A 13,517-nucleotide genomic window follows, 5' to 3' on the forward strand; every position below is an offset into this window, starting at 1 on the left:
AGCAACACACTAGCAACTACCCCAAGTACCTTAGTACCCGCATAACAACATCTTAGCAAACTCCTAGAATACCCTTGAAACTGTATAGCATCACCCTAGCAACCACCCCAAGTACCCAAGCAATTGCATAGCAACACCCTAGCAACCACCCAGAATACCCCTGAAACCACATAGCAAACGATTTGTCTGAGAGACCTTAAGACTTAAAAAAAAAAAAACTTACATTTTTTTAAAATTAATTTAGAGGTAAATAACATGCAGATAAGTGTCTGAAAACTTTACATTCAGTTTGCACTTGTGCATATTCTTTTGAAGTATATTATTTCCGTAAAAAATATACCCTATGCTAAAATGTAATCATTTTTCCACAAGGCTTAACATACATTAAGCCTAATCTACTGTATGTTCTAAACTTTATATTACAGACATACTTAAGTATTTGTGTATTTTTGTTCAGGTTTGAAATCCTCCAGGATCCTGACAGCTGGTTGGCTATTAATCATGCGAATGGGCAGATCACAGCCAGAAGAACCTTCAACATCCGATCTCCTCACGTCAGGAACAACGTTTACTCTGCCGTGGTGAAGGTCACCGATCAGGGTGAGCACCTGAAAACCGAAACAGCGACACAAAATAACCAGCGCGGATTTGCACTGAAAAAAATGCTCTTCTTACTCAGTCATTTTGTCTTGTTTCTGGTCTAAATATCTAACAAATATTAAATCAAGATGCATTTACTATGTAAGTAAAATGACATAAGATATTTTTCCCTGTTTTCCTAAAAAATAAAATCAAAATGAGTTTTTGCTTAAAACAGGCAAAATGATCTGCCAATGGGGTGAGAAAAATAATCTTGTTTCTTGTTTTCATCCCAAACAGAAATAAGATTATTTTTCTCACCCCATTGGCAGATCATTTTGCCTGTTTTAAGCAAAAACTCACTTCATTTAGATTTTAATTTCAACAAAACAAGTTGAAAAAAATCTTATGTCATTTTACTGATCTAGTAAATGCAGCTTGATTTAAGAATTGGTAGATATTTGGACTGAAAACAAGAAAAAAATACTGAATAAGAAGAACATTTTTTTATTATTATTATTTAAGTTTATTTGGATAGGGACAAATACAAAAAAAATTGACAAACTTGAACATTAATCTGATGTATGCATCATAGTGTTTTTAGCTAAAGCTAATTCACAACACTTGACCCTCGTGGGGATTTAATAAAAACAAAAACAAAATACAGACTAACAATTAAAAGAGCTAAAAATAAAAATAAATATAATACCATCTATATACACAGGTCCTTCTAAAAAAAATAGCATATTGTGATAAAGTTCATTAATTTCCAGAATGTAATGATAAAAATTAACTTTTATATATTTTAGATTCATTGCGCTTCAACTGAAATATTTCAGGTCTTTTATTGTTTTAATACTGATGATTTTGGCACACAGCTCATTAAACCCAAAATTCCTGTCTCAAAAAATTAGCATATCATGAAAAGGTTCTCTAAACGAGCTATTAACCTAATCATCTGAATCAACTAATGAACTCTAAACACCTGCAAAAGATTCCTGAGGCTTTTAAAAACTCCCAGCCTGGTCCATTACTCAAAACCGCAATCATGGGTAAGACGGCCGACCTGACTGCTGTCCAGAAGGCCATCATTGACACCCTCAAGCGAGAGGGGAAGACACAGAAAGACATTTCTGAATGAATAGGCTGTTCCCAGAGTGCTGTATCAAGGCACCTCAGTGGGAAGTCTGTGGGAAGGAAAGAGTGTGGCAAAAAACGCTGCACAACGAGAAGAGGTGAGCGGACCCTGAGGAAGACTGTGGAGAAGGACCTATTCCAGACCTTGGGGAAAAGTTTAATTTTTATCATTTTATTATGGAAAATAATGAACTTTATCACAATATGCTAACTTTTTGAGAAGGACCTAAATATATATATATATATACAGTCTTGTTCAAAATAATAGCAGTACAATGTGACTAACCAGAATAATCAAGGTTTTTAGTATATTTTTTATTGCTACGTGGCAAACAAGTTACCAGTAGGTTCAGTAGATTCTCAGAAAACAAATGAGACCCAGCATTCATGATATGCACGCTCTTAAGGCTGTGCAATTGGGCAATTAGTTGAATTAGTTGAAAGGGGTGTGTTCAAAAAAATAGCAGTGTGGCATTCAATCACTGAGGTCATCAATTTTGTGAAGAAACAGGTGTGAATCAGGTGGCCCCTATTTAAGGATGAAGCCAACACTTGTTGAACATGCATTTGAAAGCTGAGGAAAATGGGTCGTTCAAGACATTGTTCAGAAGAACAGCGTACTTTGATTAAAAAGTTGATTAGAGAGGGGAAAACCTATAAAGAGGTGCAAAAAATGATAGGCTGTTCAGCTAAAATGATCTCCAATGCCTTAAAATGGAGAGCAAAACCAGAGAGACGTGGAAGAAAACGGAAGACAACCATCAAAATGGATAGAAGAATAACCAGAATGGCAAAGGCTCAGCCAATGATCACCTCCAGGATGATCAAAGACAGTCTGGAGTTACCTGTAAGTACTGTGACAGTTAGAAGACGTCTGTGTGAAGCTAATCTATTTTCAAGAATCCCCCGCAAAGTCCCTCTGTTAAAAAAAAGGCATGTGCAGAAGAGGTTACAATTTGCCAAAGAACACATCAACTGGCCTAAAGAGAAATGGAGGAACATTTTGTGGACTGATGAGAGTAAAATTGTTCTTTTTGGGTCCAAGGGCCACAGGCAGTTTGTGAGACGACCCCCAAACTCTGAATTCAAGCCACAGTACACAGTGAAGACAGTGAAGCATGGAGGTGCAAGCATCATGATATGGGCATGTTTCTCCTACTATGGTGTTGGGCCTATTTATCGCATACCAGGGATCATGGATCAGTTTGCATATGTTAAAATACTTGAAGAGGTCATGTTGCCCTATGCTGAAGAGGACATGCCCTTGAAACGGTTGTTTCAACAAGACAATGACCCAAAACACACTAGTAAACGGGCAAAGTCTTGGTTCCAAACCAACAAAATTAATGTTATGGAGTGGCCAGCCCAATCTCCAGACCTTAATCCAATTGAGAACTTGTGGGGTGATATCAAAAATGCTGTTTCTGAAGCAAAACCAAGAAATGTGAATGAATTGTGGAATGTTGTTAAAGAATCATGGAGTGGAATAACAGCTGAGAGGTGCCACAAGTTGGTTGACTCCATGCCACACAGATGTCAAGCAGTTTTAAAAAACTGTGGTCATACAACTAAATATTAGTTTAGTGATTCACAGGATTGCTAAATCCCAGAAAAATGTTTGTACAAAATAGTTTTGAGTTTGTACAGTCAAAGGTAGACACTGCTATTTTTTTGAACACACCCCTTTCAACTAATTGCCCAATTGCACAGCCTTAAGAGCGTGCATATCATGAATGCTGGGTCTCATTTGTTTTCTGACAATCTACTGAACCTACTGGTAACTTGTTTGCCACGTAGCAATAAAAAATATACTAAAAACCTTGATTATTCTGGTTAGTCACATTGTACTGCTATTATTTTGAACAAGACTGTATATATATATATATATATATATATATATATATATATATATATATATATATATATATATATATATATATACAGACTTTTTTGCAGTGTGTTTGAATAAAATTGGTGATGATGCCTCTCTTTCCAGACGCCGATGGGATCTCTGCGACAGCGACACTGGAGGTCAGTCTGTGGGAGACCAACGATTACCCACCGGTGCTGATGGCCTTGAGTGGGACGGTGTGCAGCGACAGGGACAGGGATAAACTGGGCCTGCTGCTGAGTGCAGTGGACGAGGACATGTCCCCTCAAGCTGACCCCTTCACTTTCGACATCGTTGACCAACATGTAGCTGCCAACTGGACCATCATAACTCTCAATGGTAAAATATTAAAGGGGTGGTTCTGTGTTTGTTTTCTAGGCTGTGTTGTGTTTAATGGGCCTAGTAAAACATGTCTTAATACTTCTTTTTTTTAAACGTCGTATTTTTCTTCTATTCTCCCTTTATTCCACACCGCTGTCTCCACTGTCTGTCCTTTGAACGGCTCGTTTGCTTCCTGCTTCTATGAAGCCCATCCCTCCGAAAAACGCAATGGTCTTAGATTGGTCAGATGGCCAAATGTAGTTTCCTGTATTTTGATTGGCTGAAGTGCCGAGCACAGGTTAAGGCCACGCTCCTTCCCATTACGGGCAGAATCTGCGGAGACTAGCAATGGTTTATGTGCTGTAACTTTGTACATACTGTTTATGCTCAAGCGGCAACATTACACACTAACTAAAGTTAAAAAAGTCAAATCGAATGCAGCCACCCCTTTAACATAATTAATATGAATTTGTACTAGGTTTGTAGCAACACACAGAAGTCATGGTATGGTACTTACCTCACTTTAATAATAATAATAACTTTTATTTGTATTGCACTTTACACCTAGCAATTGAATAGCAACACCCTAGCAACCCGCATAGCAGAGCAAGATAGCAGCACCCTAGCAACCACCCAAGTACCTTAGCAACTGCATAGCATCATCCTCGCAACCACCCAGAATGTCACAGAAGCGCATAAAAACACTTTAGCAAGCACCCGAGTACCCTAACAACCACTTAGCAACCACTTGGGGGCGGCAGTGGCTCAGTGGTTCATGTAGGTTGTCTACAAACCAGAAGGTTGGTGGTTCAATCCCCGGTTCCGACCAAGTGTCGAAGTGTCCATGAGCAAGACACCTAACCCCAGCTGCTCCCGACGAGCTGGATGGCGCCTTACATGGCTGACATCGCCGTCGGTGTATGAATGGGTGAATGTGAGGCAAAAATGTAAAGCGCTTTGGATGGCCATAGGGTCTGTTAAAAGCACTATATAAATGCAGTCCATTTACCATTTACTTAGCAACCACCCATAATTCTTTTGAAACTGTATAGCAACACCCTAGCAACCTCCCTAAGTACCCTAGCAATTACATAGCAACACCTTAGCAACCCCTACACCCTAGCAACTACTCAGAAAACCACCTCGAAACTGCATAGCAGCACCCTAGCAACCACCTGAGTACCTTAGCAACTGCGAAGCATCATCCTAGCAACCACCCAGAATGTTATAGAACCGAATATTTTTTACCACATATCAGACGAATCTCATCTAATATTCCCATCGCCAGTACTTCCGCCGAATAAGGTCAAAATCCCGGTGCGATCATAGGGATGTTTATGTAGATGCCTTATTTGACCAAACTGTGCAGACACTAATGAGGAATCTTTATAAATATCTATGATCGTGGAGGGATTTTGACCTTATTCGGCGGAAGTAATGGATACACTGTACTCTTACACTGAGAATACTAGATGAGATTCATCTGATGTGAGGTAAAAAATAACACAAATACTGTTGTGTTTCTAGCAGAAAGCGATCGTTTCGTGTCTTAAGACATCAGTGTGTCCACGAGCCTCAGGGTTTAATATGGATTCGTATGTGTGTGTGTTTTTTACTCTCATAGAAATACACCCCATTGACACGCATTATACGAGCAACGGCTGAGTTAAAAATCTTCATTTGTGTTCTCCTGTAGAAACAAACACACCTATGATGCCCTGGGGGTCAGCAGATCAACATCACAGGCTCAGTTTTGGCTGAACTATTATATTTATTTATTTAATTACAGGGACAGTGCATATTAATAAACATTTCTGTCAATATGCCAGAGTTAGCCAAAAGGCTATTTTTCACATGCAGTCCCTAGACAGATGTCATCCTAAAAGAGGTTAAAAAGTTACATTTTACATAACAATATAAAAACTACAATACAATTTTAAAAAGTACTAAGTTAAGATGTACAATAAAAACAAGGACCAACAACAGACAAATACATGACCACTTACACTCAAAGCAAGAAGCAAGCAGGAGGCAGCGAGAACAGGGCAAATCCTGATATTGGGCAAATCCTGACAGCTCTGATTATAAATTAACCATCCCTTAAAGGTATCAACCCGGCTCCTGGAGGGGTCCTGTCCTGCAGAGTTCAGCTCCAATCATGATGAAGTGGTAACACTTTAGTATGGGGAACACATATTCACTATTAACTCCGACTTTTCCCTCAATAAACTCCTAATTTACAGCTTATTAATAGTTAGTAAGGTAGTTTTTGTAGCATTTAAGTTTAGGTATTGGGTCGGATTAAGGGATGTAGAATAAGCTCATGCAGAATAAGGCATTAATATGAGCTTTATAAGTGCTAATAAACAGACAATATCCTAGTAATATGCATGATAATAAGCAATTAGTTAATATTTAATAACTGAACCCTAAAATAAAGAGTTACCGATGAAGTTAATGAGGATGTTCAGGATTACTCAAAGGATAACGGGCAGGTGTGCTGGAGCAGGGATGGAACTGAAGTTACTCTGATTTCTAAGAGATCTTGTTTGTCCTTCTGTTTCTTCACATGTATTCCTCCAGAGACCCATGCGGTTCTCCAGCCGCTGATAGAGATTGAGAGAGGAGAGTTCTCCATTCCTGTGGTCGTTTCAGACTCGGGCTCTCCTTCACTTTCCTCCAACGCTCTGGTCAACGTAACCGTGTGTCCATGTGACAGTTTCGGGGACTGCAAGAGCTTCACCGCAGCCATCTTTGGAACCAGAATGGGAATAAGCTTCATAGCCCTCATGATTATTATGGGAAGCGTTGCTTTTCTGTTGTGTAAGTAAATAATGTGCTTAAGTGCATAGAGGCGGACAGAGTACACAGATTCATTACTTGAGTAAAAGTACAGATACCCACTATTTTTCTCGCCCCATTGGTAGATTATTTTGCTTATTTTAAGCAAAAACTCTCTTCATTTTGAGTTATTTTTTCCCAAAACAATTCGATTACTTTTTCTTGTCTAGTAATTTTTAGATGTTTGGACTAGAAACAAGAAAAAAATACTAAGTAAAAAAAGCATTTTTTGCAGTGTAGTGTCAGTCCAGATCCGGGCCACATCTGGAACATGTGGATTCAACCGAACCGGATGTGGGCCGGATCTGTGCAACACTAAGATTTTCTATAGTAAAAGCTGACTGTGTGTTCTCAGGTCTCCTTCTTCTCGCTGTGGCGGTGAGGGGCTGTGCCCGGCAGAACATGGGAAAAGGAGGAAGTCTGCTGGTCGGAGCGTCTGACGACGATATCCGAGACAACGTCTTTCATTATGATGAGCAGGGAGGCGGAGAAGAGGATGAGGTGAGACACATTTAAAGGGATACTGCTCTTTCATATTAAACTATGTTATTCCCTTAACTAAAACGAGTTGACACATCCCTCTCTCGTCTCAGTGTGTGCTCTTAATCTCTCTGACGCGCGGTGACGATCTGATAGCATTTAGCTTAGCTCCCTAAGCCCAGTTCATTCACTATGGTACCAAACAGAGATCAAGTTAGAAGTACCAAACACCTCCATCTTTTCCCTATTTAAATACAGTTACACCAATAGTTGAACGATCAAGTATGATGACATTAAACAAAATGTGGAGAACTATAATGTGCGGCGAAATAGCACTTCTGAGAGTACTTCGACTCGGCGCAGTAAAAAGTCCCGGCTGAAAAATCCTCCCTCTCTCATTTCTGTCAATAGGGGGAGATGTCAGGGAGGATTTTTCAGCCGGGACTTTTTACTGCGCCGAGTCGAAGTACTCTCAGAAGTCCTATTCCGCCACACATTATAGTTCTCCTTTTTAATCCGCTTAGAAACAGCACCACGTTTTATTTTATGTCACAATACTAGATCGTTCAGCTATTGGTGTAACTGTATTTAAATCGGGAAAACGTGGAGGTGTTTGGTACTTCTAACTTGATCTCTGTTTGGTACCATAGTGAATGAACTGGGCTTAGTGGGCTAAGCTAAATGCTATCAGATCGTCACCACGCGTCAGAGAGATTAAGAGCACACACTGAGACGAGAGAGGGATGGATCAACTCATTTTATTTAAGGGAATAACAGCTTAATATGAAAGAGCACCTAAGATGGCTTGAGGGCGAATAAATCATGGGGTCATTTTCATTTTTGAGTGAACTAATCCTTCAAGTTGCTGGATTTATTTGTGTTTTGAAGTGAAACGGGGAATGTCCTGAAATACCTTAAAGCTGTTTCTTTCCAACAGGATGCATTTAATATTGATTTTCTGAGGAGTCCAAGTGACATGGCCCCTGCCCCAGCCTCATTTTTCCCACAAGACTGTGGCCTTCCCAGAGGAAAACAACCCCTGAGAAAAGATGCTCCCCATAACCTGCCTTCTCCCACATACCCACGCAAAACCCCCGGAGACCCAACCGACATCGAAGACTTCATCAATGTTGTAAGCCAGTTTTATTTGAGTCCTGTTTTATATTAAAGGGCTAGTTCACCCAAAAATATAAATTCAGTCATTAATCCCTCATGTTTTCAGACACCCGTCAGACCTCCGTTCATCTTCAGACACAGATGAAGATATTAGTGTTGAAATCCGATGGCTCAGAAAGGCCTTCATTGACACCAATGTCATTTCCTCTCTCAAGACCCATAAAGGCACTAAAGACGTCGTTACAAAGCCCATCTCACTACAGCGGCTCGACAATCATTTATGAAGAGGCCAGAATAGCTTTTGTGCGCAAAGAAAAACGAAATAACGACTGATATAGTGATGGGCCGATTTCAAAACAAAGATTCAAACCGTTATGAATCAGTGATTCGATTCATGATTCGGATCGCGTGTCACACTGCTGAAATCACGGCTGCGTCCGAAACCTGGAAAATGTTGCCGTCGGAGGACACATTTGAAGGCAGGAAGGCATCAAGCAATGTCCGAATCTAATGTTTGCTTCACTTCCTGTCTCCTTCCTGAGACCTCCATCTGATCGATTTTTGAAGTCATCATATGTGTGTCCTTCGCTGCCGTTGATATCCCATAATCCTCTGCTTTCCATTCAGTGACAGTCGAGTGTGTAAAATAAGATGGCGTCCGAAAGTTGCGTTTGCTGGTCAGTTTGTGTAAATGTATATTAATAACCAATATTTTCCACTTCTGACGTAATTTCTAGCGAGAAATGACTAATGTAGTAACTAAATATGTGTTTAGTTCTCACCTAAGCTTGTGCTATTTTGCTGTAGATCATCAAACTGTTACACTGCCTTAGAAGTCTGTCCGAAATCAGTTTTGTAAAGTGCCTTCGTGCACAAAACGCTGCCTTTCAAGCCATTACCTGATGAGGCAGTCAGGGCAACGAGTCAGCTGTCTAGGTTTTCGAACCGAGCCCGCGTAACTTTGGCGATCCGAATCATGAATCGATTCACTGATTAATAACGGTTCAAATCTTTGTTTTGAAATCAGCCATCACTATATAAGTCGCTATTTCGTTTTTTTGCGCGCAAAAACTCTTCTCTTGTCTTCATAAATGATTGTCGAGCCGCTGTAGTGAGATGGGCTTTGTAACGACGTCTTTAGTGCCTTTATGGGTCTTGAGAGAGGAAATGACATTGGTGTCAATGAAGGCCTTTCTGAGCCATCGGATTTCAACACTAATATCTTCATCTGTGTCTGAAGATGAACGGAGGCCTGACGGGTGTCTGAAAACATGAGGGATTAATGACAAAATTTCCTTTAAGTAAAAAAAATACAGAGAATTTAATTCAAATCATTAAATGTACTTTATAAGACCGATGAAAATGCGATGAAAATGAACGCACACATACAGATTGTCTGATATTCTGATGAAGAACATTTTAAAACCAAAAATAGTGTTTTATTATTATAATTACTTTACAATTTTCTCCCTTTCTGCTTCACCTGAACAGGGCCTGGATGCTGCAGATAATGACCCTAACGTCCCTCCGTACGACACAGCGCTGATCTACGATTATGAGGGCGACGGTTCGGTCGCAGGAAGCCTCAGCTCCATCGCCTCCATGGGCTCCGATGTGGATCAGGACTACGATTACCTCAACGACTGGGGGCCACGCTTTAAAAAACTGGCTAACATGTATGACCCGCGTTAGACGACACGTTCCTTTGCTCAAGACGTCCAGAGACTCGTACATGCATGCCCTTCAAATCTCCATGCAAACCCCATCTTCAATATGAGAGCACTCGTGGTGTAAGGGGAGGGTTACATAATTGATCATGACTATCTATTCCCCAATGGTTTTGTGTCCGGAGAGAGAATGTCCCTTTCCTTCATGGATCAGTGAAGTATTTCCTCATGCTGACAGGTGCTGTGCAAATGGCACCAACTGGAGAGAGGAACCGTGAGTTGGGGAAAACTGATTAGACATGGTGCAAAAAGGGATGCATTGTTTATAAAACATTTGTCATGTTCTTGAGGGATTATTTTAGCTGATGACCAATACTGAGGTTTGCTGAGCATGTGGGGTAAAGGAAGGAATAAAGCTCCCGGAAATGAAAATGATACACGTATTCACTCATACCTATCATTCTAAACTCATGGGACTTTCTTTCATTCATGGAACACAAAAGGAGTTGAATTTTGTTGACTTTCAAGCACTGCTCTTTTTTTTCTTTTCTTTTTTATGTACACACACTACCGGTCAAAAGTTTGGACACATTCGTATTTTTAATGTTTTTGAAAAAAAATCATCAAGGCTGCATTTATTTGATCAAAAATACAGGAGAAAAAACAAAACAACCCCCAGTAATATTTGTGAAATATTATTTAAAAAAAATTAAATAACAGTTTCCTATGTGAATATAATATTAAAAACAACCCAAGTTGGGTTGAAAATGGACAAACCCAGCAGCGATTTGGATGTTTTAACCCAGCAGTGATTGGGTTGTTTCAACCCAGAGATTGGTTTGTTTTAACACAGCAGCGATTGGGTTTGTTTTAACCCAGAGAATGGGTTATTTTAACCAGTTTTTTAGCAGTTGGGATGGATGTTTTCTTAAACAACCCAATCGCTGGGTTTGTCCATTTTTTTAGAGTGTATGATGATTTGATACTCAATTATCAGTGCTGGAAACAGTTGTGCTGCTTAATATTTTTTAGAAACATGCAATACATTTTTCAGGATTCATTCACGAATAAAATAAAAAATAATATAAATAAAAATAATATAATAAAAATAATATAATAAAAATAATAAAATACAAAAAGAACAGTATTACGCCCAAGAAAACAAATAAATCAATGGAACTAATTATAAGCATATAGGAAAACAAACTATAAATGAACAAAGACAAATGAAATAGACCTGAAAAACTTCAAGCACTAGAAATAATAAGAAACACTTCATAAATTGTATAATCAAATGTATATAGAAACACTGCATAGTCTTCACAGTGTAGATTAAATATACATTTATTCTTATTTAAGTGATAAAAGTGATTCAGTCAAGAAGAGCAGTGAGTGATTTTTCTCTTTATCTTGTGTTTGATAAACATTAATGGCAGTCGGCAGCAGGAATATTAGGCTACTTAAATCTGATCTCATTTAAATAAAGCATGATTGAGCCAAAACAGGTGATTGGACTGCTAGTGTACGGTAATCAAATGATTTAAAGAGAAAGTGAAAAAAACACAGTTTGTTAATAAAACATCATGTAATACTGCAGCTGCCATGTTTCGTTTGTTCCTCACAAAAAGTGATCACAGATTGCGCACAAGTCGTATAAAACACTTTTATTTGTTCTTATTTGTGACTCCTGGTTACTTTTTTTTTTTTTTTTGGAAAAGAGCAGCTTGGAAATTCTGCTACATAAATCCTTATGTGTTTCAAAGTGAGAAAGAAAGTAATATTCCTAAAAAAAACAACAACTGTTGATTGTTCAGGAATGTCTTTTTAAGATTGGTTGACTGATTTTTAAACTTGGAGAACTTTTGATCAATTGTTATCTCATTCTTTTTATATATGACTAGTATATTGTGTAATATATTTGCTTGTAATACTATTTTGTTGCCTCCCTAGAATTTAACTTTAAAAGTAAATCCCAGACATTTAAAGAGCATTAATATTAATAACACATTTTCATATGCAGTGTTTCCCAAATGAATGACACTTCAAATGAATATATTTTTGTTTTTCACCCTCAGGAAGTTTTTCATAATTACACAAGCCCTATTATTATGATGTTTTGTGTCTCAATTTTGAACTACATAGTTTTGTTTTTAATATTTATTTCATAAGAAAATGTGAAATGCTGTCATTATCTTTACAGTTATGAATAAAACATTGGAATGATGCCGTGTGTAGAGAGAGTGATTTAGTTTGCAGTGTTTTTTTTGGCAACTCATAGTAAAAAAAACAAAGCAAATAATAATAGGTAACACTATTTTAGAGTTCTTGTCTTGTCATATAGGTTAAGCATATAGAAATGATGCACAATTACATGTAAATAAACCCAAACCTATAATAAGAACATGTATGGCATCTGCCAAAAACACTATTTAAGATGAATCCCGTCGCTCAATAAAAACGCTTGGACATTAAACACAAATATAATAATTTATTACATATGGTGCAGAATATCCATTGACTTCAGACTGCAATGCTTACCTGGTCTATCAAAACCAGTTTGAGCTGGTCTCAAAAAGCAAAACTACTGCTTTAAAAACAGATTTCGTGCAATTCTCAAAGGAGGTTTCTACTCTTTAAAAGAGTCTTGCTTTTAAATGCTTGATCGATGCTTGTAAGTTGCTTTTGTTTCTTAATCAAATGTCCTAAAGACATTTAAAATATAATTACTGGCCAAAATAATCAGCCTAGAAGGCTAAGCACACATGTAGCCATTATTTTTCAGTCAGTCAGATCTGGAAGATCAAGGGTCAGAACATCAGAAACATTTAGGTTTTTTCCTTCCCTTAAAGGGATAGTTCACCCCAAAATGAAAATGTGATGTTTATCTGCTGACCCCCAGGGCATCCAACATGTAGGTGTGTTTGTTTCTTCAGTAGAACACAAATGAAGATTTTTAACTCAACCGTTGCTGTGTGTAGGTCATATAATGATGTGAATGGGGAACAACTCTATGAGAGCAAAAAAAAAACATGCTTAGACAACATGCACAAAGGCTCATGACGACACATTGATGTCTTAAGACACAAAACGATCAGTTTGTGCGAGAAATTGAGCCGTATTTATATCATTTTTTACCTCAAATACAACGCTATATCCAACAGAACGCGCTTCACTTCCGGTAAAGTCAATATCCACGATCTGGCGTAGTTTACGCCAACGGCAGAAGTGAATCTCGTACAGATCATGTATATTGACCTTACCGGAAGTGAAGCGCGTTCTGTTGGATATAGTGTTGTATTAGAGGTAAAAAATGATATAAATACGGCTCGATTTCTCACACAAACTGATCGTTTTTTGATATCAATGTGTCGTCATGAGCCACGGGGCTTTGTGTATGTTGTCTAGGCATGTTTTTTTTGCTGTCATAGAGTTGTTACCCATTCACATCATTATATGACCTACACACAGCAAAGGTTGAGTTAAAA

General features: G+C 38.4%; 1 protein-coding gene across 1 annotated transcript in view; it reads left to right on the forward strand.

Annotated features, from left to right (window-relative positions):
• cdh15 (cadherin 15, type 1, M-cadherin (myotubule)) overlaps positions 1–10,699 on the forward strand; it is a 48,021-nt gene extending 37,322 nt beyond the window's left edge. Inside the window, exons 10-15 of the mRNA XM_067452050.1 lie at positions 458–600; positions 3,713–3,946; positions 6,512–6,751; positions 7,125–7,270; positions 8,187–8,381; positions 9,857–10,699. Of these exons, the coding sequence (XP_067308151.1) occupies positions 458–600; positions 3,713–3,946; positions 6,512–6,751; positions 7,125–7,270; positions 8,187–8,381; positions 9,857–10,057 (1,159 nt within the window). The 3' untranslated portion in view covers positions 10,058–10,699. The remainder of the gene's footprint in view (positions 1–457; positions 601–3,712; positions 3,947–6,511; positions 6,752–7,124; positions 7,271–8,186; positions 8,382–9,856) is intronic.
• The last annotated feature ends 2,818 nt before the right edge of the window (positions 10,700–13,517 follow it).

This window comes from Pseudorasbora parva, chromosome 1, assembly GCF_024679245.1.
Source record: "Pseudorasbora parva isolate DD20220531a chromosome 1, ASM2467924v1, whole genome shotgun sequence".
Taxonomy (NCBI): Eukaryota; Metazoa; Chordata; class Actinopteri; order Cypriniformes; family Gobionidae; genus Pseudorasbora; species Pseudorasbora parva.